General features: G+C 37.6%; 1 protein-coding gene across 1 annotated transcript in view; it reads left to right on the top strand.

Moving 5' to 3' along the window:
• Positions 1 to 879: 879 nt before the first annotated feature.
• Positions 880 to 25825, top strand: part of ENTHD1 (ENTH domain containing 1) — a 109804-nt gene continuing 84858 nt past the window's right edge. Inside the window, exons 1-2 of the mRNA XM_021687689.1 lie at positions 880 to 1228; positions 18786 to 19028. Coding sequence (XP_021543364.1) covers positions 880 to 1228; positions 18786 to 19028 — 592 coding nt within the window. The remainder of the gene's footprint in view (positions 1229 to 18785; positions 19029 to 25825) is intronic.

The following is a 25825-nucleotide window of genomic DNA, read 5'->3' on the forward strand; positions in this document are numbered from 1 at the left end:
GTTTTAGGGAAATTGTTACCCAATTTGAATCCTGCTATTGACATTGTTTACTCCTTAAACGCATACTTTTCTAAGGCCCAGTAAAGAAAGTAATTTAACCTTTTCCTTGAACTTACTAACCTTACCAGGACTAAAATACTGGCCAAGGGTACCATGACTTAGATGTGGAGTCTGCTGTGGTGCAACTACTTGTGTTATAGTTGACAACCCTCCCTACTTTCAGATTAACAAGAAAGCAGAACGTATTTAGATCTGATTCTAGTGACTTGTAGTTCTAAGAATACAACCTTCGGGTCACTTGATGACTCCAAGACTCAGATGTCACCATCCTAATTACCTTCAGGACATGCTATTTTTATACATGACAACAAATCTTAAGCATGAGATGTCAGAGTACAAGTCCCATTTTCTTCTCCTAACTTGCCCACTGTCCTGTAATGCTTTAAAATTATTTTATTCCTGGCCAAAGAGGTTGAATGTTATTTTCTGCAGAAACTTTTAGGACTAGGAAGACCATCTATATTTATTTAAGTAATATAGGCCAATCCCTTACGAGAGATTTTCCCATACTGATGCTAGGAGAATTTAGATAGTGCCCTCAATTCTGGCTGATGTAAGTGAGGGGCTGAGTTATAAGTAAACCTAGATTTTTCAGACTGACTTGGTCTTCTATAGACATTTCGAAAAGTATTTAACTTACATATATTTTGTGCTTTGCTTTGCAGGAAATTGATGCCTTGTCAAAATGGAGATTAATCATTTGTGTTTGGGAGCAGCAGAACTGGGGATCAATTGCCTCTCAAGAGTTTTATAAACCAATTATATTAACTCCTATTCCATTGCTCTCATCCCCATCTCACCTTCAAACTTGTCTTACCTATGGCATTCAGGAGGCAAGTGAAAAACTTCGTGAAAAATTACTCAGATGCTGAAATAAAAGTCAGAGAAGCAACTTCTAATGACCCTTGGGGTCCTTCTAGTTCTCTGATGTTAGATATCAGTGACCTGACCTTCAACACAATTTCTCTGTCAGAGATTATGAATATGCTATGGCAGAGACTCAATGATCATGGGAAGAACTGGCGCCATGTGTATAAATCCCTTACACTAATGGATTATCTCATCAAGAATGGATCAAAGAAAGTTATTCACCATTGCAGAGAGGGGTTCTGTAACCTTCAAATGCTAAAAGATTTTCAACACATAGATGAAGCTGGAAAAGACCAAGGTAAAAGAAATGCATACAGTGTACCAATAAAGATTAGAGGTTTGGGAGGGGATCATTTTAAACCAGGAGCTGGGGAAAAGTTCTTCTTAAATGTGTTGGCCATCTTTCTTCTGGGACAGCTATAGTTTCCCTTTGTGTTGACTCCTGAGGGCCTTCGAGAACAACTTTTCCCCCCCAAAAGATGTGTAAAACTAACATACCAAGGTTCCTGATAAAATGATACCTCATAGAAAATGAACAAAGTGAATAAAACAGGAGGCATGGCGGCTTGGTATAATAATGTCACTGTAATTCGTAATTATAATTAGACTGGAATTCAGTCGTAAGTGTAAGGAAGTGTTTCCAAAGACTATAGAATCTTCAAAGACTACCTAGACAGAAGTACTTATACGAATACAAGAATTTAGGTCATAAAATAATCTTGTCGGGGGTGGAGGAGGAGGTGAAGTAGGGGAAGGGTGTGTGGAATACTGAACTGAGATGATTTGGTAGTGTCTGAGATCTACAATGCTAAAAGAATCAGTACTTCCTCCTCATCTAATGTAAAATTATAATCTGTGCTTAAAGTGAATAGTCTTATGAATCATGAGAAGAGGATAAAATTCAGTGCAGTCTTTGTGTTAAGTATACATTTTTAGAATAGACTTTTTAAAAAGCAGTTTTAGGTTTACAGAAAAATTACACAGAAAGAACAGAGGTCCCACATAACCCTTCTCTATCCACGCGTTGTTTCTCCTATTAACATCTTGCATTAGTGTGGTGCATTTGTTACAGTTGACAAACCAGTGTTAATACATTAAAATCCTTTGTTTCCCTTAAGGCTCACTCTTTGTGTTCTCCAGTTCTGTGGGTTTTGAAAAATGCTTGTCATGTAGGTACCATTCCAGTATCATACAGAATGGTTTCACTGCCTTGAGAATGCTCTGTGCTCCACCTGTTGGTTTTTTCTCCCCTGCCTAGGACCCTTGGCAACCACGGATCTTTTTATTGTCCTTATTGTTTTGCCTTTTCCAGAATGTTGTATAGTTGGAATCATACAATATGAAGCTTTTTCAGACTCGTTTCTTTCCTTGACAGTATGCATTTAAGATTCTCCCATGTCCTTTTATAGCCCCAGAGTGCCTTTCTTTTTTTTCTTCATGTTTTAAAAATCAAATTTATTGTGATACAATTCAACATACCATACAGTTCACCCATTTAAAGTATACGATCCTGTGGCTTTAGGTATATTATTAATTTTTTAAAATTGTAATAAAATGTAAATAACAAAATTTGTCATTTTAAGTGTGTAGTTCAGTGGCATTGATTCCATTCACAATGTTGCACAACTATCACCACTGTTTCCAAAACTTTTCATCACCCCAGACAGAAACTCCATAACCATTAAGCAATGACTCTCCTGCTAACCTCTTATCTACTTTATGTCTCTGTACATTTGCCTATTCTGGGTACCTCACATAAGTGGAATCATATAGTATTTGCCCTATTCTGTCTGGCTTATTTCACATACCATAATGTCCTCCAGTTCATGTGTTGTAGGATGTATCAAAACGTCATTCCTTTTATAGTTGTACAACATTCCATTGTATAAACATACCACATTTTGTTTATCTATTCATCAGTTGGTGGATTCTTGGGTTGTTTTCACCTTTTGGCTATTGTGAATATTGCTGCAATGAATGAAAACATCCAAGTGTCAGTTTGAGTCTCTGCTTTCAATTCCTTTGGGTGTATATTTAAGAGTGAAATTGCTGGATCAAATGGCAATTCTATGTTTGGGTTTTTGAGGGACCAGTAACTTGTTTTCCTTAGCAGCTGCACCATCTTACATTCTTACCAAGGATGCAAGAGGGTTCCTGTTTTTCCACATCCTTGTTAACACTTGTTATTGTCCATCTTTCTGATTATAGCCATTCTACTGAATGTGAAAAGTAGTATCTCATGTGGTTTCAATTCACATTTCCCTAAAGACTAATGATGTTGAGTATCTTTATATGCCCTTGTTGCCCATTTATAGGTCTTTGGAGAAATGTCTGTAGAAATCCTTTGTCCATTTTTAACTGTTGTTTTTTTTTTTTAATTGTTGAGTTTTAAGAGTTTATATATTCTGGATACAAGACCCCTACCAGATGGGTGATTTGTAAATATCTTCTCCCATTCTATAGGGTGTCTTTTTACTTTCTTATTAAATTTTCATGAAGTCCAATTTATCAATTTTTCCTTTGGTGCTTATGCTTTAAGTGTCATATGTAAGAAATCACTGCCTAATCTAAGTTCATGAAGATTCATACCTATGTTTTTTTTTTTCTTAAGAGTTTTATAGTTTTAGCTCTTCCATATAGATCTTAGATCCATTTTGAGTTAATTTTTGTGTATGGTGTGAAGTAGAGGTCCAACCTCATTCTTTTGCATGTGGATATCCAGTTGTCCCACAACTACTTGCTGAAAAGACTATTCTTTCCCTCATTGAATTATATTGGCAGCCTTATGAAAATCAGTTGACCATAGATGTAAGGGTTTATTTCTGTACTCCCATTTCTGTGCTACTGATCTCTGTGTCTATCCTTATGTTCCACACAATTTTGATTACTGTAGCTTTGTAGTAAATTTCAAAATAAAGTTGAGTCCTCCAGCTTTGTCCTTTTTCAATATTGTTGTGGCCTTTCTGGGTCTCATGCATTTCCATATCCAGTTTAGCATTAGCTTGTCAATTTCTGTAAAAAACACAACTAGAATTTTGATTGAGATTGCATTGAATCTGTAGATCAATTTTGAGAATATTGCCATCTTAACAACATCCGTTCCTCCAATCCAAGAACACAAGATGTCTTCCCTTTTATTTAGGGTCTTCTTTCATTTTTTTCATACATGTTTTGTAGTTTTCAGTGCACAAGTCTTAACATTTCTTTTGGTAAATTTATTTGTAAGTATTTTATTCTCTTTGATGCTATTGAAAGTGGAATTGTTTTCTTAATTCCATTTTCAGATTATTCATTGCTAATGTATAGAAATACAACTGACCAAGTTATTTTTGTATATTGGTCTTGTGTCCTACTACTTGCTGAACTCGTTTCTTTTTTTTAAGATTCCTTAGGATTTCCTACATGCAAGATCATGTCATCTGCAAATAGAGATAAGTTTTACTTTTCCTTTCCAATATGGATGTCTTTTATTTCTCTTTTTGCTTAATTTCCCTGCCTAAAACCTCCTGTACAATGTTGAATAGAAGTGGTGAGAGCAGACATTCTTGTCTTGTTCCTGATCTTAAGAAGAAAGCTTTCAGTCTTTCACCATTAGGTATGATGTTAGGTGTAGGTTTTTATAGATGTTTTTTATCATAAGGTTGTTGGAGTTCTATGCCTAGTTTGTTGAGTGTTTTTATGAGGAAAGGCTGTTGACTTTTGTCAAATGCTTTTTCTGCATCTATTGAGATGATTATGTGTTTCCCCCCTTTATTCTATTAATCTGGTGTATTACATTGATTGATTTCCATATGGGCACCAGCCTTGCATCCCTAGCATAAATCTCACTTGGTCATGATGTATAGCCTCTTTATTTTTGAACTGTTTACTTAAGGTCAGGTTTGAGGTTTAAAGATTTTTATTTTTTTTTTAGAGAGAGAGAGCGTGCATGCGTGAGAGAGCATGAGCAAGGGGGAGGGGCAGAGGGAGAGGCAGAGAATCTCAAGCAGACTCCACACTGAGCGTGGAGCCTGACACAGGGCTTGATATCATGACCCTGAGATCATGACCTGAGCTGAAATCAAGAATCAGTTGCTTAACCGACTGAGCCACCCAGGCGCCCCAGGTTTGAGGTTTAATGATGAAATTGGAGAAAATCTTCTTGGGTTTTGATCATGCTGTGCTTCTTAGTCTAGAAATTGTAAAGGCATCAACCTCCATGAGGATTAAATTTATTATTAAAAATTAAAATAAAATACTAATTAAGATTTTGCATCCCCAAGAATTAGGTTTTAAAAAAAAGGCATAATATTTTGGATGATAGTGAATGGAATATAATCATTTTTTTACTTTACAGAGCAGCTATTTTATCACTGTACTAAGTACTTTGATGATTTTTAAGTGGAAAGAGAGGATCAGCCCCTGCTCTAAAGAGTTTATGAGCTATTTTGAGAGATAAAATAGATAAGTATGAAATTATAAACAAACAAGCTTATTTATGCATTTATACCTTTTATATGTACAAAGTATGGTATATTTGGATATGCTTAAACTCACTATCATAACGGTCTTTCAGATTTCCTAACAGTTGAGCTTAGGATCAAAGAAGTAAGTGCAAGTACACTATCTTGGACTTTGTAAATACTCTTGATGATTTGGTAGCACCAAGAGGACAAGAATAATATTACTTATTTCATTTTTATCTTTTATGCATTTATCTTTTTGTGTTTGTTTTCTAATGAGTGTAACATATTAGAATAGTAGCTCTTGGCATAATTTAATTTATACATAAGCAAATTATATATATATTGGGGGTGGATGCATGCACAAAAATTTGTTACTGATTGGGTATGCGGTCAAAATAATTTGGGAACCACTGGCTTTCAGGTTAAAGTCAGGCTCTTTAGCATATTCCCAATTGTCCTTTCTACTCTTATTTCCTTAGTCTTCAATCTAATACATTACGTCTAGCATTACTAATGTATTATTTGCTTCCACCTCTCTGTGCTGATGCTTAAGATGTTTCTTCTTCCTTATAATAGTCGTTTCTTGCTATATGTTTGTTGAGTTCCTACTTAGTCATCAAATCCTAGCTCAGAGGTCTTTTCCTGTATATCTCCAACTATCTCTTCTTTTCCTCACTGGGCAGAATTAATTGCTGCAGCACTTCATTAATAATATCAGTGTGTGTTTTTTACAGTATATCCATTTGATGTATATGTGTATGTTATATATGTGTGCATGTGTGTGTATACATGTACATATATATGTACAGATATATTCTTGACTAGATTCTGAATGGTTTATGTCATATGATAATCATCTTTTTACCATCGGGCCTTGGTACATACTAGACATCGGTAAATTTTTATTGAGTAGAAGTCATAAAAAAAGCAGGAGGCTTGAGGTAAGAAATGTGATCATTGAAAAACTACTCAATGAGAATGATCTTATTGGATCAGAAGAGAAAAAAAGAGAGTGAAGTTTATACTGAGAAATTAATGAGAGAGAAATTGCAGTGATCCAAGTAATCTATAGCTGGATCCTACCTGAGATACAGGTTATCAAGAAGACACAAAGAAAAAAAAAAAAAGGAAGAAGAGGCAAAGAAAAAAGATAAAAGCATAAGAAATTATAGAAAAAAGATCTTTTTTTTGTTTCCTTGATTGGTTCTTACTCTGCCTAGAGTGCTCATCCCCAGATACCTGCACTGCTTTCTCACATACTTCAGCTCTCTGCTGGGAAAGTCATCTTATTAGTGAGGCCCTTTATATCTACCCTATTTATGAAAAATCAGCCTTACCCCTCTCTTTGCACTGATATACCCTAGCCACCTTCTGCTTTATTTTTCTTCATAGTTTTTCTTCTCTGACATAGGGCATATTTTATTTTATTATTTATTTGTTTTCTATCTCTTCCTACTAGAATGTAAGTTTCATGAGGGCAGGGCTATTTTATGTCTGCTTTGTCCATGTTCTATCTCCAACATTACAACAGTGCCTGCCCAGTAATTAATAGAAGTATTTTAGTAGTCTCCCCTTATCTGTGGTTTTGATTTCCACAATTTCAGTTACCTGTGGTCAACCGTGGTCCAGAAGCAGATGATCCACCTTCTGACATATTGTTCAGAAGGTTGGTAGGGCCTAGTGCCATATCACAATGCCTGCGCCATTCACTTCATTTCATCTCATCACATAGACATTGTATTATCTCACATCATCACATGAAGAAAGGTGAGAAGAGTACAATAAGATATTTTGAGAGAGAGACCCCATTCTATAATAACTTTTATTACGGTATATTGTGATAATTGTTCTATTTTATTGTTGTTAATCTGTTACTGTGCTTAATTCAGAAATTAAACTTCATTGTAGGTATGCGTGTGTAGGGAAAAAACACATATAGGGTTTGATACTATCCGCAGTTTCAGGTATCCACTAGGGGTCTTGGAAAGTATTCCTCACGGCTAAGGGGAGGCAACTGGACTATAGGGGGGAAAGGTTGAGAAAACAATTCGGAAAACTTAGAGAACAGGAGAAACTTGTTTTCAAATAGTTTGTTAGTTAACATTTCAAGTAAGGTTCTCAGTATGCTTTTCTTCAACCTCCAGCCAGCTTTTCAGATAAAGTAAATTTAAAGCAATGAGTCTAATTATTAAACTGAAAAAATTTACAATAAATACATGATTTTCATTGTGTTTCCAGATCTTGGGGACACTCTATTGTATTATAGTTTTGGGTTTTTTTAGGTTGACAATTGAACACATTGCTTTAAATTTAGAGGTACTTTACCTGAAACAGTGTCTAGAATCTATAGAAAAACATTGAACATATTAATTTAAAATGTAACCAACATACTGTTTAAGAATAAGTTTATTCTGTATTCCCCAACTTTTTGGACCCCCTATATTAGCAAACAAATTTATAGCATTTAACTACATGACGAAGACTCTTCTAAACACTTTGCATGTATTAACTCATTTAATCTTCATAATAACCCTTTGAGACAGGTTGCAGTATTGGCCCCATTTTACTGATGAGGAAAGTAAGATACAAAGAGGTTGAATAGCTAGTTCACACAGTTAGTTAGTGGCAGAGCCAAGATTATTAACTAGACGTTTTGACTCTAGAATCCATGTTCTTAATACTGTATTGTTGAATGAATGATTGAATGAATGAATGATGTTATCCCCATCCTGCTCATGCTGTTCTCTCTTCTGCACACTGTCAACGGAGCACATAGGAAGGACCTGAGAACTGAACTAGTTGTGTTCATTAATCTGGGACAGGAACTGAGAAGTTTATCCTTTTTTTCATCTGTTTCAGAGTTATTTTAGGCCAAAGATGGTACAAGAAATGTATACTTAATACTCTTCACTTGCAGCAATCATGGCTTAAAATACCCTTCACTCAAATCTAACTAATTTTGTGGTCTTGGACAAATAGCTAGATGCAGTTGGCATGGCTGGGCCCGTTTCTTTTATCTCAGTTTTAGGGCCCATTACAAATTAGACTCAAACTCATCAGAAAGGGTGCCATGTTCCTACAGGTGATTCAGGGTCTCCAACTGATAGTCCCGAATCTCTTTGACATTCTCTCCCTTATGTGCACAGCATCTGTCAGAACACATTCATATACATGCCTATATCTCTTGCAAAACTGAATTTCTAAAGGGCAAGAACATTATCCCTAGCGCTTACTACATTGCCTGGGAGTAGGATTACTCAATAGGTATTAGATGAATGGATGACTAATACCTTAATACTTTTATACTTTTAGTGGACTTATAGCAATTGACTTTCTTTTAGGAATATGAAAAATATAAATGTCAAAGTTGACTCCTTTAACCATAAAATTTCCATCTCTTTACTATAAATTACTTTTTAAAATAGATTTTTAATGTTAACAGTGCTTTATTGAGATATAGTTTATATACTATAAAATGCACAGATATTAAGTGTACAATTTGATGAATGTTGGTAAGTATAACCAATCACCCATATCAAGATAAAGAACATCTCCATCATCCCAGAAAGTTCCTTTATCCCCCTTTCTAGTCAATTCTCCCTCCTTCCCAGAGGCAACTGCTATTCTAATTTCTTCTGCTGCATAAATTAGTTGTGTTTGTTCTTGAAATTCACACAGATGGAAACATATGTATTCTTTTGCCTCTGGCTCCTTTATCTCCACTAATGAATGATTTTGAGACTCATGTATGTTGTTGCATATATCAGTAGTATCATTCCTATTTATTGGTGAGTCCTATTCCATTATATGAACATCTCACAGTTTGTTTGCCCATCTTCTGTTGATGGGCATTTGGTGTGTGTATAGTTCTTGGCTATATGAATAAAGCTGTTATGAACATTCTTATGTAAGTCTTTTTGTGGCCATACATAATTCAGTTCTGTTGGGCATACGCTTAGGAGTGGCATTTCTGGGTCATAGAGCAGGTGTATATTCATTCTTCTAAAGTGGTTTTTACCATTTTGTACTTCCACCAGCAGTGTTTGAGAGTTTGGTTGCTCCACATCCTTGTTAGTACTTAAATACTGTTATTCTTTTTTTATTTTACCAATCTGATGGGTATATAATGTTGTTTCAATCTCAATTTCCCTGAAGAGTTGTTGAGCATCTTTTTGTATTATTTGTGGACATATGAACATCTTTTCCCTATTCAAGTGTTTTGCCTATTATCAATTTTTTTTTGCTTATTTTTGATTTAATTCATAAGGTTTCTTTATACATTTTGGATATGAGTCCTTTGTCAGATATATGGATTACAAGTATTTTCTCCAAGTTTGTGGCTTGTCTTTCACTTTCTAAATGTCTTTTGATGAAGTGCAGTGTGTTTTTTCCCTTTATGGCTGAACCCTTTTGTATCTTGTCTGAGAAACTTGCCTACCCTGAGGCCGTGAAGGAATTCTCTTATGTTTTCTTCCAGACATCTTACAGTTTTAGCTAGGTCTATGATTGATTTGGAATTAACTTTTGTGTATATTGTGAGGTAGAAGTAAAGTTCATTCTTTTCCATGAGGTATCTAGTTGTTTGAGTTATTAGATTTTAATAATAGCATTTTCATGTTTGTTATCTCATTTGAGCCTTACAGCATCTTAGAGGAAGGAAGGATATGTGTTATCTCTCTTACAGAGATGAGGAGCTAACGCTCAGATAGATTAAATTATTTAGGTAAGGTTGCACAGCTAATTGATGACTGAACATGATTAAAGCTCATATATCTGAATACTGTTTAGTCCTATTCTATTATTATGCTACACAGCCTCTCCTAATTGAGTTTTTAAAAATATCCTAACAAAGTTTCACTGAACTACTAGAGTGAACTTAATTAAAATTGTCTGAAAAATACCCAGTTGAATGTTTCATACCATCAAATTATTTATTTATACAAATTATGGTATTCTTTTTATAAAACCAATTCAGGTTCTTGGAAATGTGTGCATTATAGATTTATGTACTACTTTATTCTCAATTAGGTAAGTCATGAGATTGCAGTTAATTTTGTTTAAATGGGCCATTTTATATGTACATACACTCATATTTAAATTAAAAGTAGATTTTTTTTTTAAAGGTACAAATTTTCAGGCGCCTGGGTGGCTCAGTTGGTTAAGTGACTGCCTTCGGCTCAGGTCATGATCCCAGGGTCATGGGATCGAGCCCCGCATCGGGCTCCCTGCTCAGCGGGAAGCCTGCTTCTCCCTCTCCCCCCTGCTCCTTCTCTCTCTCTTGCTCACGCTCTCTCTCTCAAATAAAGTAAATAAAATCTGTATTAAAAAAGGTTATGTCAAGCAGTTTTACTAGAAGTAACTTAGTACGCACTGGTGACATTACTGCCATTTTAGTTTTCCACCATCATTATCGGTCATCTAATTTGGGGAATTAGATGCTTCACACTTATATCCATGGCTGATTTTGCACAGCCTACCTCTCTGCCTCCAGGATTGGCCCTACCCATTTGCTCACTGAAGTCTGACTGTCTTAGAGTAGGAAGTAAGCCTTGTAAGCCAGAGTTAAGAGATATAAACCAAAATGTAAAAAGCAAAGACTCTGGAAGATGTGATTCATTTATATATTTATATATTTACATTTACAATATAATATACATTTATATATTTACATATATTTTGAGGAGCAGGAGGTTGTTTTTTGAGTGCAGGTTCTCACAGAAGGGGAGGAAACACCAGGAATTTGGGCCCTGAAAGGGTTTAGAGAAAGAGGGAAAGTGGGCAAGTAGGAGAAAAAGAGAATGATCGGAATTTCCCTTTCAAGGTGACTATAATAAATTAAACAGAGCCAAGATATCTGGAAAGAGTGAGTTCAAGAAAAAGAAAATATTTAAAAGTGTAAAAGAGTTGCTTTAGATTTTGGTTAGCTGTGTTAAGACACTAAAAGCTGAATAACTGAAATCTGAGGGTATTCCTTCTTGTACAGGAGGGACAGAATGTGGGGGGGCGGGGGGGCGGTGTGAGGCAGGCAGTTCCCAGGCGTGTGGGGTAGTGGCTAAGCACTGTGGGAAGAATCTAGCTTCCCAGTGCATCAGACTTGATTTTCTCTCTATGGCAGTAGTAGGAATTCTTTAACAGACCCCCCCCACCCCGATGGATGGTGGTGGGTGGATTCATTAGTGCGAGGTAGATGTGCTCATTTTCAGAGAGGTGGGTTAATTAACACAAGGCCACTGAACAAATGTCATCTCCTGTAACAAACATTCTTATAGTTTTGATGAACAAATGAATTTCCTTTAAACAAACACCCAGGCTTTGGGTCATCATAAGCCTGTTCTGTTATTGTTGAAAGTTACTTAAAAGTTATATTATTGTGAGTTCAAACAAAACCTTTATACCTAAAACAGTTGAGTATTTTGGATCACCTTTTGCTCCTTTGAACAAATATAGTCGTTGGTCATCACAACAGCAAGAAACAAACCATGAATCTATTTAAACTTAAATATGCTAGTCCAGCCAGTCTTCCCACGTTTCTCTTTACATATTGTACACACGTGGACAGCAAAGTACAGTAAACAAACAAGGGAGAATAACCAGTTTAGCACTTTGGTGCTGTGTCAACACAATCACTCTCTTCTCAAGGTTCTCATCAAATAAAAAAGCTTACATTTGTATGCTAAATTCAGTCAAAGAAATTAAAGTCTGTATTGTGGTCTTTCTATAGAGCTAGTCTCTACCTTCTAGCTTATTATTAACTTTATGACTTTGGGAAAGTTTTTTACTTCCCCTAAACTTACTTTTCTCTTCTGCAAAATGGACTTAGTGAGGACTGGAGATAATGTCTGAAAGTCAGACACCTAGTAAGTCATCAGTCAGTATTGACTAATACTATTAATCCTTGGCGTATTTTTACTTTTATTACTTTTATTTCCTGCAATGTATGTTCATGTCCAAATAACGCTCAGTGCAACCATTCACTAGGAAGGACTTTGCCCTGTTTCCACAGTTTCCGCTCATCCGATGCACCTTGCCCATGCATCTGTTGAAGCACGCTGCTGTATGACCCAAGTACATGTCAGTCTCCTTCACTGGACTGCAGGGTTTAGAGAGCTGAAGTTACTTTACTGGTATCTCTGTTTCTTCACCTGGTTTGGTGGAGATGCCGAATAAATGTTTGCTGACTGAACAGCTGATTAATGGGCTACTGTAGGTCTGAAGGTGGGCTTGGAAACTTTTTAATTTTTTTTTTCATTGGTAGGTTTTAAGAGCTTCTCATTATCCTAAATGTTCTTCTGTTTTTCTACAGTGTTTCTACATATAGGTTTATTTTTATTTGTCCTGTTTAGTCTTTGGAGATCATTTTTGATGTGAGGATTCATGTCTTTTCTGTAAAATTTCCAGCCCCTTTTGCTCTGAATATTGCTTTTTTGTTATTACCATAATTTTCTTCTTTTGAAACTTCTTCTAAGTGAATACTGGGCCTTGCAATCTGTCCTTTATGACTTTTAATTAATCTTTTTAATCTTGTTGCCTCTCTGTGTTGTATTTTGGAAGAATTCCTTAATACTATTCTTCAACTACCAACTATTCTTCGATTATCTCTCCAACTGTTAAATTCTGTAGTTTATCTTGGATGTGGAGGGTTTTTTTCTTTTTAATCCCACTGACTATAGTTTTCATTTCTAGGATTTTTAATTGGCTCTTTTCATATCCATCTATTTTTATTTCATTTCTGCCTATTTTTGTTTTGTTTCATAATCTCATATTTCTTGTGGATATGATTCCTATATTAATCTCTCTTAATCGCATTTACTTAAAAATCTTTGTTTAGGGAGTGGCTGGGTGGCTCAGGTGGTTAAGCGTATGACTCTTGATTTCAGCTCAGGTTATGATTTCAGGGTCCTGAGATCAAGCGCCACATCGGGCTCACGCTCGGCGTGGTGCCTGCTTGGGATTTTGTCTCTCCTTCTCCCTCTGCCCCCCCACCCCCCCACCCCCGCTTCATGCATGCGTGATCTTTCTCTCTCAAATAAATAAATAAATACACAAATAAATGTATAAATACATAAGAATAAAAATCTTCATTTACAATTTTAAAATCTAACAATATAGAATATTGATTTATAGAAGATCTTACAGAATCCTATAGAACATTGATTTCATTTAGAGTGAAGTAGTGTTTTGATTGCTGCTTTTATCAGCCATCTTTCTTAAGCATTAGATTTTAAAAAAAACTATTTTGGAATGTTAGTTTTCTATCTTGTTTTGACTGGGAGATTCTTCCTCCATCATCTATGTTCACCCTTTTATGTTGGTTTTCAGTTCTTGCCAGCCAGGTCCTTAGAGGCTCCCGTACAGCCCTTACAAAGGCATCTCAGGGCTCATGCCCTGTGATAGAACCAGAGTGTCTTAGATGCAGTCACTGAGGTGGGGGATGGCTCGGTTTAAGCCTGCACACCTGTCTTCTGGCTTCCGGACCCACAGCTACAAATATGTGACAGCCCAGGAAGCAATTAGCAGCTGGTTTTTTCCCTTCTTTTTCTTTTCTTTTCAGCCTTTTCTCACAAACATGGATACCCCCTAACATCAAAGAGTGAGACCAGCTCTGGTTCCCTAACACCTGAGGAGCTGAGCTCCTAGCTGCCAGATCAAGAGCCCAGCAGCCCTGGGGCTTCAGCCCTGCTCATCACCTTTTCATTTCTCATACATTTCTGGTTTGTGGAGGTTTTTATCTTGTTTTTGAGACTGGCAATGTCTATTATTGCTGTGTGTTTGGAGCAGAGCAGAGGGGTACTTTGAAGCATGAACTTACTGTGCCAGCTTGACGGAAGGTTTTTTTTTTAACTTGAAAATAACACTGTTGGGGATACTTCTCCCCTCCCTCCCTACGCCCACACTCACTCTCACCTTCAGAGACATTGTGGAGGATAGAGGGTAAGGGAGACTCGAGGTAAGTAAATAATTCAGAACTCCACAGGCAAGATATGAGCAGGGCCTGAACTAAGGGAGATGGAGAAGAGAGGATGTGTTAGAAGATACTTAGTTGGTACCATCAGTAGACATGGGGTACTGAGTGTGGGGAGGTGAATGTTCATATTTCGGGCTTAGAATGGAGATAAAATTCATTGAGAAAGGAATATAAGAAGAAGAAGAAATTTTGATTGGTTAGTGGGTCAGGTATGGAGGGAGGGGTGTTAGATATTTTATGACCACAGTTTCAAGCCTGATACATGTTTTTCTAGAAGTCTGGTGTGTGTCTTTGCTGCTGGCGCATCTCATTGCCCAACATTTTTGAATTTACCGTATTTCCAGATCCCTTTACATGATGCTCATTTGTGCATTTACAGACACTCCTCCCCTGCATTTGGGACATTTTTCCTCAGCATGTTCCTTCATTTATTTAACAGACATTTCTGAAGTAACTCTTAAGCAAACAGGTATAATTCTGGCCTTCATGGATGTTATGCTGTAATGGAGGAAAAAGACACTTATCAAAATCAATAAGCAATTACAAGCTGTGGAAGTTCTGTAAGAGACAAGTGCAGGTGCCTGAGTGTGGAAACCAGGCCTGAGCACGTATGTGCAGGCCGAGCTGGGAGGGGCTTGCTCTCTCTCAGCAGGAGGCTTCCTGAAGAAGTGAAGTCCAAGCTATTCCCTCTGCCTGGATGTCTGCAGGGCTGGCTTTTTCTTGCTGTTCAAGATGCAGGTGATACGACTTTTCTTCACTGCACCACAACTTGATGTTTAGCACCTCACTGTTCTTTATTTCCTTCAGAGCATTTATTTTTCTGAAATTATCTTGTCTTGGGAATCTCGTCTATTTTTTCCTCACTTGTGCTTCTAGAACAATTCCTGACTCACGTGTTCAAGAAGTGATCAAATGACTGCCTGAGTGAATAAGTGAGTATCTTGGGTATTGGTCTGGCACATAGTTGCTCTGGTGATTTGTATGTCCTTGTCCTTTGTCTGAGTTTGGGATGCCTCTGCAAGTTGGCTTTCTGTTCGTTCATTTTTTTATCCTGTTGACTCTCCCCTCCACTGGGCCTTTCTGATGGGGATTGCTGATGGAAGCATACCACCCTCAGGCCAAGGGGATGGGCATGTGACTTTCAAGCTGGGCCAAGCCAAGTCATTCTCCTGGATTTTTCCAATTTGAATGAAGGAAGAGGGAGGCTTCTCAGGTGGCAGAGTGTGAGGCATGAGCTGTCTGTGGCCATGTCCCCAGTCAGATGGAGGAAGCCAGTCTGCAGGAGGAGAAAATGAAGGTATTACACAAAGGAAAGAGGGCTGGGAGAGGGAAAAGGAGTCCTGGTAGTTCTCCAGTCTCTGCCTCTTTTGTACTTGAGGCCCAGTTTCACAACCCCTGGTTTTCCCATGGCCAGTTCCATTTGAGTTTCTGTCACTTAAAACCCAAAGATTCCTAATTAAAACAGAATATAGCTTTATTTTTACTTTACCCTTCACCTCAATGACAAACTTTACGTCTTGATATATCTTTGGGTATTGATCTGTTTCATAGTTGGATTTCTCATTTCAGAGAATCCATGTTTTCTCCCTCCCTTTGCCTGTCTTTCTCCCTCTCCCTCCCACTTTCTTCCCCCCCCCCTTTTTCTTTCTCTCTTCCAGACACAAAGGGTTACTTCCTACATGTGTTCTATTCCAGTACAATTCTGCTTTAGTAAGGAGGAGATGCCATCTTGTTAGTACTATTGTTATTATTTAACTCATCCTTGAAGCATGTTTATTGGGTTCTTGGATTTTTTTTTCACTTTCAACTTCGATGCTTTAGAACAGCCAGGTTTCTACTCTCCAGCATCTCGAGGGTGGTGGGGAGGTAGCCAGGGCTGTGCACAGCCTGGAGTGAGAAGTAAACCACTGTGGCTTGACCTTCCCCATCTGTCAACCTGCTCCCTCAGGGAGGAGCCGTGATGTTTCAGGGAGAAGTGCTTTGTCATTGTGGCTTTCTGCTTGATGTACCTGCTTGGACCTTTGGACTTTTGTAGCTGCTTTCAAGTCCCACCAATTCATGCAGACTCCAAGTGAAATAATCCACATCTGTCCCATAATTTCTAGTTCTGACCTTTTGTAATTAGGGTGTTGCAAGAAACTCTTTCAGGCCAGGCAACTTTCTCAGGCAGCTACATTGTAAATTGGTATTCAGTATCTTTCATCCATCTGGTTCCATTTGCACTATGTCAAGGAGAAAATGGAGACTTTTGGTAATTTACTCCTTTATCAATTCATTTACACAGTAAAGATTTATTGAGTATCTCCTATGTGCCAATCATTCTTCTGGACACTGGAGATACTGGGTGAATGAGGCTCTCTGCCCTCATGGAACTTGTAGGTGAGGAAATAAACAGTAAACAAATAAACAAATGTATATATAAAAATATTATCATATATTATTATGTATATATACAAGTAAATATACACAAAAATATACATTTATATATACACACACACATGTAGGTAAGAGAATAGAGAGTGATGGGAATGGGGCTATTTTAGAGAGAGTGGGCAGAAGGAAGGCTTCTCTGAGGAGGTGACATTTGAGTAGAGACTTGAATGAATTAGGGACCTAACCATGCAGAGTCCCTGGCGGAAGCAACAGCTAGCACACAGCTTGAAGGAGACACAGAGCCTGGTGTGATTACAGAAGAAGGCAGTCAGAGTGGCTAGGGTAGAGGGAGAGAGAGGAAGCAGAAGGAGATGAGTTTTTGTGAAGTTAGAAATGGAAAAATAAGTTTTTCACCCCTTCCCCAAACCAAGCTATGGCAGTTTTCCAGGGAAAAAGTCGTGTCTGGCATGTTGTCCCCAAGGGCTGACAGTCCCAGCAGGCTTCTATCAGGCGACACTGAGTGGTAACCCAAAACACTGCGGGATTTTTTGTTTATGGACTACAAATTAACTCATAGGAAATTGAGTGTATCAAGAATGATACAGTTCACAGCTGTTATAAAAGAAGTTTGGAAGGAGTAAGTGACTAAAAAATGAGATTAAGAGTAGATAAAATAATCTTGGGAAAGACGGCAACTTGAGCAAAGGTCTCTGCCACTGTCCATAGCAGTCCTTAATGAAATGACTGGCAGAGAACAGGTTGGCCTCTTTTGTCTAAATGCACCCTGCATTTGACCGTTTCTCATTACTTCCACTGCTAGTAAGTTATAGTTGGATGTGTTAACATTTCAATTCATCACGCTTAGAGCCCAAAATGAACATAGTAGTGGATCTTTAGGGACTTTTCATTTCACTTCTGCAAGAAGACTTGGGAAAACATGAGATGTTATAATATGAGTTGGTCCGAAGATGTGGAGAGGGAAGTGGTTTTCCTTTATCATTTTTCATGGGAGGGGATTGAGAATAGTAACAATAATACTATATATTGGAGTGAGTATACTTTTATATCTGTGAATTACACTGAACAGATACGCTTCTACTGGTTTTCACATAGAAAACTCAAGCACAGGGCGCCTGGGTGGCTCAGTTGGTTAAGCGACTGCCTTCGGCTCAGGTCATGATCCTGGAGTCCCGGGATCGAGTCCCGCATCGGGCTCCCCGCTCGGCAGGGAGTCTGCTTCTCCCTCTGACCCTCCTCCCTCTCATGCTCTCTGTCTCTCATTCTCTCTGTCTCAAATAAATAAATAAATAAATAAATCTTAAAAAAAAAAAAAAAAGAAAAGAAAACTCAAGCACAGACAGACCGCCTAACATATCAGAGTCACACAGATGGTTAAGGACGGCATTGTCGTAGGTCTGGTCTTAGACTGTGCTCTGGCACTCTATTAATGGCACCAAGTTGTTTTGATAAGATGTTATGTCAAAGAAAATCTAATCGCCCTCCCTACTCTTGCCCCACCCCAACTGTACTCCTTTAAGGTAGCAGATATTAACATGTGGGGACCCAGCTGGTCGTCTGCCTGCCCATCCATCCATCCATCCATCCACCCACCCATGTACTTCTCTATCAACTTCTCTCTCCTATACATACACAATGATTGATTTTCCTCTGTGCTTTACCAATTTGAATCATACCATGCATATTACTTTAAATCTTTAGCTATATGTCATGGTAATATATCTAGATCTAACTCATTTCTCTTTTATGCCTGTATTGTTTGATTTATTGCAGAGTATATATTGCTTTTAAAAGGAAATAGCATATTTAAAGTGAAAAATTTCATGTCAATATGTGATATGATTTCATCATACATTTATTTTCTTCTTAAAGTGTAAGAAACGGAGTACTTACTGACAATTCCAATGAAACTTAGTTTTCCCTGTACATTTGCTACAGATTTTTTTGCTTTGCTACATTGCTTACATTTTTTTCCCTAATTTTCTTTAGAATAAAAATTAATTGTAACCTCAATGAATATTTTCTTACCTATGCAAATTCAACGTATTTTTCAGGTTATTATATCCGGGAAAAGTCTAAGCAAGTCATAACATTGCTGATGGATGAACAGTTGCTGCATAGAGAGAGGGAAGTAGCATGTCGGACAAGACGGCGCACCTCCTACTCTATGACATTTCCTAAAAGATTACCTGGTACAGCTAACTCACCAACAGCATGTGCTTCTGCCCACACACCAGAAACTCCTGCTTCAGAGAAGAAACGTAAGCTTCTCAAGGTTGCAAGGCTACGTAATAAAAGTACGTATAATGAACACTGTCCTACAGTGTAGTAGGTATCATTTAAGAACAATTAAAAAATATAAAACGTTAGGTTTTAGTACTGAAATATTAATACTGTATGAGTACTCCTATTACTATGTTAGACATTGTACTGTATAAAACAAAGATGAAGAATAATAGTAGAGAATTTTATGACTATTTTCTGAATGCAGTTTATCTGGGTTTCAAATAAAATGGGATTTTTGAGCTTAAATGGTATTAAAGTAGTGACTACTTATTTGGCATCATGATTCATTTTAAGATTTTAATCATAACTGGAATGTGAGACTCAAGGTCTGGGTATCTGTGCATTTTGTGCTGTTTGATCCTACCAATCAAGAAATTAACATTTTCTTAAATGTGCCTCAGAATTCTGAAAGTCTCTAAAACTCCTACAGGACGACAGTGCCTCGTATTTTATAACTCTTTCCTTTGCCTAAAATTTTAAATATGAACTGAACGTTTTTTTAGAAAAGGGATTTTTTTGTAATGTTATAGAAGTCAGTAGGAAAATGCGATTATCTTTTCTACTAAATTTGCTGAAATATAAAAGAATGCCATTGTGCTCTATCTTCTCCAGTACAAACCCTGTTGATAAGTTTTGTATAAGGAATGGCCAGTTTGAGGAAGCAAAAAGCATTAAAGAAATGTGGACTTGACTCACTGTTCCTTGAAAGGAACTAAACTTCGGGTGCTGTAAGTGAGGGACACAGCAGGAGTAACATAGAGTTAAAAGTATTTTCAGAGGCTTGTCTCCTAGCTTTATCATGTAACTCTATTAAGCAAGATCCTGAAAGAACTGCAGGTATTCAGTATGAACAGATGTTCCAAATGTCAGTTAAGTATGGAAATTAAGAATGTTAATAGTAATACCAACATGGAGCAATCCTGCTAAAAATCACTGAAGTACTTCTCTGACTCAGTCAAGAGTTCTCAAATGTTCACTCAGTTTGTGCTTGTGTGGACTGGAGAGATGGAAAGACAGTAAAAGACAGCAAATGCCATCTACATGCTTCTAAAAGTAGTGAAACCTCTTTCTTTAGGGTAGCCATTTTATTTTGAAATAAATCTCCAGGAGTGGTAAGAGATCCATTCCGAAATTTTCTCATGGGAGCTTTCAGTTCAAACTAATACAGAAAAGGAGCTACGGAGTAAAATCACCAATTATAATTCACCCAGAGTTTCTTCACTCCTTTTGCTACTTCTCTGTTGCCTTTCTTGTTCTCCCTCCACTGCTTTTCTCTCTTCCTTTCTCTTTCATTGTAAACTTATATTTATGGAATTTATTTGAAATCTAGATATCGAGCAGAAATTTGGAGCTATAGCAGTGAGGAAAACATAGTCCCTTTCATCATGGAGCAAATATCCTAGTGACAGAGACGGCTACTAACCACACATAAACAAAATAGATATAAAATATTATGTTAGGAACAAGTTCTATAAATAAAAGGAAAGCAGTATTAGGGGACAGAGAGTGACAAGGATGGCTTTACTTTAGGTCAGGGAGTGAGGGAAGGCCTTTTGGAGGAGGTAGAAATTTAGACAGAGACCCAAATGAAGTGAGGGGACAATCCATGTATATCTGGGATGTTCCAGGCAAAGGGAACTCCAGGTGCAAACTGGAGGGAGCTTGGCTTACTTACCTGTAAGCTTAGGAAATGAATCTTTAAATGGCCAAAGAAGTAGCCCAGCCCGGAGCCATTTTTATGATTCATATAAGGAAATCAAGTTTATTGCTTTATAGTCACTGCTTTTTTTTTTTTTTTAACCCCAAATGATATTTGCTAGCTTTATGACACATCTTATTCACTAAACTGAGCTTGGAATGACTTTTAACTATTTTTAAAAAGTCAGTCTACCTTCAAATGAAGTTTTGCTACAATTTTTTTTTCATATCACTAAACATGTATTGACTACTTACTAAATGCCAGACACTGTTCCAGGACTGGTAACCAAATTGGGTGTATTTCTGCTCTCTTGGAAGTTATAGCTAGTGATGGCTTTCAGCCTGTTTAAAAAAAAAGATGTTCAAAAGGAGTTTTGGTGAATGATGGAGTCATCAAAATGAATTTGTAGTAAGAGTACTATTTAAAAGTGAATAGTGAATGTTTGGGTGTAAAAACTTAGTAAATTTGTTAAAAATCTGTTAAATTATTAAAAAACTTCGACTGGAGAGGGAGACAAACCGTAAGAAACTCTTAATCTTAGGAAACAAACTGAGGGTTGCTGGAGTGGTGGGGGGGTGGCAGAGATGGGGGGTTGCTGAGTGATGGACACTGAGGAGGATATGTGCTATGGTGAGCGCTGTGAATTGTGTAAGACTGATGAATCACAGACCTGTACCTCTGAAACAAATAATACATTATGTGTTAAAAAAAAGAAGAAGAAGAAGATAGTAGGAAGGGAAAAATGAAGGGAGGGAAATCAGAGGGGGAGACGAACCATGAGAGACTATGGACTCTGAGAAACAAACTAAGGCTTTTAGAAGGAGGGGGTTGGGGGGTTGGCTTAGCCCGGTGATGAGTATTAAGGAGGGCACATATTGCATGGAGCACCGAGTGTTATACGCAAACAGTGAGTCATGGAACACTACATCAAGAACTAATGATGTAATGTATGGTGACTAACATAACATAATAAAATTTTTAAATATTTTTAAATATTTTTATTTAAATAAAATAAAAACTTCATTTATCCATCACTGTGTATATATACACATATGCATACTAGCTATATAGATGTGTGTGCGTTCAAAAAAGAGTAATTGTATTAAGCTTAGCAATACTAACCGTTTCCATGTAGGCATTGAATCTGAAGCTGTATTTTATTTATTTATTTATTTATTTATTTATTTGTTTATTTTCAAAGATTTATTTATTAGAGAGAGAGAGCGTGTGCGCACAGAGGGGGAGGGACAGAGGGAAAGAATCTTCAAGCAGACTCCCTGCTGAGCTTGGAGCCCAACATGGGGCTAGATCTCACAACCCATGAGATCATGACCTGAGCTGAAACCAAGAGTTGGGTGCTTAGCCGACTAAGCTACCCAGGTACCCCAGAAGCTGTTTTTTTTTTTTAAGATTTTTTATTTAATTTATTTATTTATTTGACAGAGAGAGACACAGTGAGAGAGGGAACACAAGCAGGGGGAGTGGGAGAGGGAGAAGCAGGTTTCCAGCAGAGCAGGGAGCCTGATGCGGGGCTTGATCCCAGGACCCTGGGATCATGACCTGAGCTGAAGGCAGATGCTTCACAACTGAGCCACCCAGGCACCCTCGGAAGTTGTATTTTAAAGGAAGAAAGAAAAATGACAATTTGGTGTGTGGGGGGGGGTTGCTGAGGGAGATAAGAAAATAAATTGGGGGAGCATTCTTAGTGGGACAGAAGTAGCAAATGAAAACTTGGAGAAAGGTGGATCGATTAGAATTAGGTGTTCCCAGAAGTGATGGTAGAAGAGGCCACAAAAATGTTAACAGCTTAAACATAACAGGATTTTTTTCTCTCTTCTAGAAATAATCCAGAACTAGATATTCTAGGACTGATATGGCTCTTCATGATGTCAGGGACCCAGGGGTCTTTCTGTCTTGTCGTTCCACCAGACTCATCATGTAACTTCCACTTCATGATCCAAGATAGCTGTTTGAGCTCCAGCCATCACATCTGACTTCTAGCCAGTAGGAAGAAGACCTTGAAAATATGAATATTCTAGGGGTACCAGTCGGTTAACTCTCTGCCTTCAGCTCAGGTCATGATCCTGGGATCCTAGGATTGAGCCCTGGGTCGGGCTCCCTGCTCAGTGGAGAGTCTGCTTCTCCCTCTGCCCTTCCCTCTGCTTGTGCTCTCTCTCTCTCAGATAAATAAATAAAATCGAAAAAAAAAAATATGAATACTCATTCCCTTTAAAGACACTTATTGAAGTTGCTCATAACATGTTGGCTTGCATATTATTCTTTAGCACTTAGTCACTTGACACTCCTAGCTGCAAGACAGGCTGAAAAATGTAGTCTTTATCCTGGACAGCCATGTGCCCTGATTAAAGTTAGAGTATCTATTGTTAAGGAAGGAGAGGATAAATATACGGGAGAATCAATAGTTCCTACTGTAATGGTAAAGAAAACAAGAAACAAATTAATCATGTTAATGCATCGTTGTCAGACTAAATGGAATAGAAAATATAAATTTGAATATGTCGGAAACTGTAGACAGGTCATTGAGAGTTCATAAAGGACATAATGAGCAGTATTTGGAGATTTCATTTCAGTACCCCTAGCAACTAGGAACCACTGTAGGCCTCGGAGAACAGAAGGGATGTTTAGCTTAGTCACAGAACTTAGCTTTCTTATTACTGAAAACAGCTGTTGATGGAAGATAATTCTTACTGCTTTGTGTAGAAATGAAGGCGATACGAATTGGAGGGAAGCTCTGTAAGAGACAGTTGTTTCAATCCAGCATCTCGCTCTAGGGTTATTGAAATGAGGGAAAGGTAATGTGTAAAGACAGAATATAGAGAGGAAATGGGGTAAGTAGATGATGTATTGGAGAAGAAAGAGAAATTGAAAATGGCTAACATTTCAGTTAGAGAGGCAAGTGATGATATTACGCAGGTGCATTTCCATCAGGCGGTATTTAAAGACATCTCTAAATTATTTAGTTATATTGAAATGTAAAGTTGAATGCATTGCTAGAAATGTGATTCCCAGTCTTTAGGATCTAGAGCTGAAACAGCTGTGCCTAGCTTCTTTGTGGTGAATTAGCAAGGGGAAAATGTACTTTGGAGAAGGTGTTATGCACACATTACTACCTCTACTCCTTTTTTTTTCTATTCCTAGATGTTTTCCCTGAAGTTTTAATTGTGGTAGATGGCTTGGAAAATTTTTGTTTAGGTGATTTTATTGTTTGAAGGAAGAGATGGATTGAATGATAATTGTTGTTTGATGTACATGTACTCTTACTACAAATTCATTTCCATGATGCCTCATTCACCAAAACTCTTTTTGAACATCTTTATTTATTTATTTGTAAATATTTTATTTATTTATTTGACAGAGAAAGACACAGCAAAAGAGGGAACACAAGCAGGGGGACGGGGAGAGGGAGAAGCAGGCTTCCCTTGAGCAGGGAGCCTGATGTGGGGCCCAATCCCAGGACCCTGGGATCGTGACCTGAGCCGAAGGCAGACGCTTAACGACTGAACCACCCAGGCGCCCCTTGAACATCCTTTCTTAAAAACAGACTGAAAGCTATCACTAGATATAACCTCCAAGAGAGCAGAAATACACAAAAACTACATGTGCACAGTTACAACTTGGCTTCTCTGAGCTGTAAGCATCAGTGTCACACCCTTTCCTTGGAGGTGATAATTGTAAAAACCATCACCAGAGATATTGCTTACAACCAGACCAGCAAAGCATTACCTCTGTTGGTCATCCGATCTTCCATAAAGAGCTCTTTAGTGATATTATTCTTTGCAATGGAACTTTACTTGTATTAGAGAAGGATTACTCTGGTCTAGGTTAAATGTAGTAGCACTCTATATCATGGAAATATTTCCCTAAAAATCATGTATGTTTCCTGTTGGACCAAAAGTAAAACTTCAAAGTAGTTGTCATGCTTTTATAAGCACAAACACCAGTGTTGATGTTACTTCCTACGGTGAACCTTGTACTAACAGAGTCGATGTGGAGTCACACTTGGTTGCTGTGTCACACAGAGTCTAGATAGCAGAGCTTATGGTACAAATGGCAGTTCCTACTAAAACATCTGCACTGATGAATGTCAAGCAGTGATTTTTTCAACTTAAACAAATGTACAATAAAGAAAATAACAAAATAACAGTAGCTTCAATCTCTATCACCCTAAACCAACCACCATTAACATCTTAGAATATTCACTTCCAGTCTGGTTCTTTTCCTTCTTTTTTATTTTTATTTTTTTATTTTTAAGTAATCTTTACACTCAGTGGGGGGCCCAAACTCACAACCCCAAGATCAAGAGATCAAGAGTCGCAGGCTTTACCAACTGAGCCAGCCAAGTGCCCCTATTTTCCTTCTTTTATTTTGTTTCAGAAGAAAATTACTCTATTCTTGTAAAAACAATACAGGCGCAAAAACACTAAAGAATCAATCATTTCCAATCTCATCACTCAGAAATAGCCATAATTCATGTCAGATGAGCATAAATTCCAGGCATCTTTCTGTGCATATATACATATAGAAAATGGATAACTAGAGAGAACTTATTTTTATAAAAATGGCATTGTACTGGATGCATTTTTTTTTTTTACTAAAAGATATTTTAGGTCTACTTCTAGTGATAAGACTTACTAGGGGCTCCAAGAAACTCATTTATTGCAGAGTAACCAAAGGCTGTAAATGATGAACCATCACGACATTTCTGGCCTCACTAGGGGCATGGGAAATCTTCAAAGATCTTGCCTTCCAAAAATTTAAATTAATTAATTTAATTTAATCAACAAAATAAGAACAGGACATGTGAGCTAGAGTCAGAGTGACTTGGAGCTGGTGCCTGTTGGAGTTGAATTGTTTAGGGGCACTTGTCAATAGTTTAGAAAATGGTTTGGGGCCTGACTTGAGCATTGGGAAGGAAAGCCTGGGTTTGCTGTGCTGAACCCAGACACTCCACGTGGGACTGAAGTGATTCAAGGTAGTTTTCTCTGGAAGAAAAAAGGTCAGTTCACAAGTTAGGATTCACAAGTTAGGATTCCCACTAATTAAAGTCAGGCAATGAGCTCGCAATCCATATTACCAACCAGGAAAAAA

The sequence above is a fragment of the Neomonachus schauinslandi genome, chromosome 5 (assembly GCF_002201575.2).
Source record: "Neomonachus schauinslandi chromosome 5, ASM220157v2, whole genome shotgun sequence".
Lineage (NCBI taxonomy): Eukaryota > Metazoa > Chordata > Mammalia > Carnivora > Phocidae > Neomonachus > Neomonachus schauinslandi.